General features: G+C 47.9%; 1 protein-coding gene across 1 annotated transcript in view; it reads right to left on the reverse strand.

Moving 5' to 3' along the window:
* Positions 1–1,310, reverse strand: part of ATP6V0A4 (ATPase, H+ transporting, lysosomal V0 subunit a4) — an 87,519-nt gene that overhangs the window by 697 nt on the left and 85,512 nt on the right. Inside the window, exon 21 of the mRNA XM_011941556.1 lies at positions 1,115–1,286. Within this exon, the coding sequence (XP_011796946.1) occupies positions 1,115–1,286 (172 nt within the window). The remainder of the gene's footprint in view (positions 1–1,114; positions 1,287–1,310) is intronic.

Raw genomic sequence — 1,310 nt, forward strand, 5'->3', positions numbered from 1 at the left:
TTTTGTATTTTTAGTAAAGACCAGGTTTTGCCACGTTGGCCAGGTTCGTCTTGAACTCCTGACCTCAGGTGATCCATCCACCTCAGCCTCCCAAAGTGTGGGGATTACAGGTGTGAGCCACTGCACCCAGGCCATGAATCTGAGGATTTTTTAAGCCCTTCTCTCACCTGTCTCTTACCACCTTCCCCTTCCCCTCCCCCTCACTTCCTCTAGGCCTCTCTGCTTGTGGGCTCATGGCCACAGCATAACAACTCTTCCCTCACAGAAGGAGCTTCCCCACCCGCATCACAAGCCAAGATGCCCTCACTGTGCAGTGCTCTCTCGTGTCATTTTCCATTTCCAATTCTAAAATGTGGGACTTGCATATTAGAACACAAAGACCCTTGACTTATATTTTTGTAACTCACATAACTGATATCATGTAGGATCATTTATGTTTTGTTTTATTTATTTATTTATTTTGAGATGGAGTCTCGCTCTGTTGCCCAGGCTGGAGTGCAGTGGCTCGATCTCTGCTGACTGCAAGCTCCGCCTCCCAGGTTCAAGCGATTCCCCTGCCTCAGCCTCCCGAGTAGCTGGGATGACAGGCATGTGCCACCGCCCCAGCTAATTTTGTATTTTTAGTAGAGATGGGGTTTCTCCACGTTGGTCAGGCTGGTCTCGAACCCCTGACTTCAGGTGATCCGCCTGCCTTGGCCTCCCAAAGTGCTGGGATTACAGGCTTGAGCCACCGCACCTGGCCACATTCCAGATTTTCGAAGCATATCTTCTCTGAGCCTATCTCAGATGCCACCTTGCCAATACTTGGAAGTGTCACTTGGGTTAAAGCCAATTGTAATAACAAATGAACACTGACCACCTAAAAGGGGAGGAGTAAATGAGAACATTTAGTGTAGATAGGCGTGTCTGAATGAGTATGAATGAGTGTGTATATATATGTACATACATTACATCATTTAATATTATACCAACAGATGACTAAACTAAGGTTCCAAAGAAGTATGTAAGCTGCTAAAGTCACTCACAGGTCAAGATTTGAACCCAGTTGGCTGGCCCCACAGCCCACTCCCTTTCCCAACACCACATCGAGCTTCCACGGCACAACCATACTTACCAGTGCAGTCGCAGGGCATGCAGGAAAGCAGAGAGGCCCTCCATGATCAGAAGGATGGCTACTGTCAGGACAGCAAATACGGCAAAAATAATAAAAACCCCAACGATTCCTCCCCAGCCTCGCATCTGAAGGCCGTTGTTCATCACCATAGTCCACAGCACTTCAGACAGTTCTGCAAGGTATGAGACACCACTGG

This window comes from Colobus angolensis, unplaced genomic scaffold, assembly GCF_000951035.1.
Source record: "Colobus angolensis palliatus isolate OR3802 unplaced genomic scaffold, Cang.pa_1.0 Scaffold2, whole genome shotgun sequence".
Taxonomy (NCBI): domain Eukaryota; kingdom Metazoa; phylum Chordata; class Mammalia; order Primates; family Cercopithecidae; genus Colobus; species Colobus angolensis.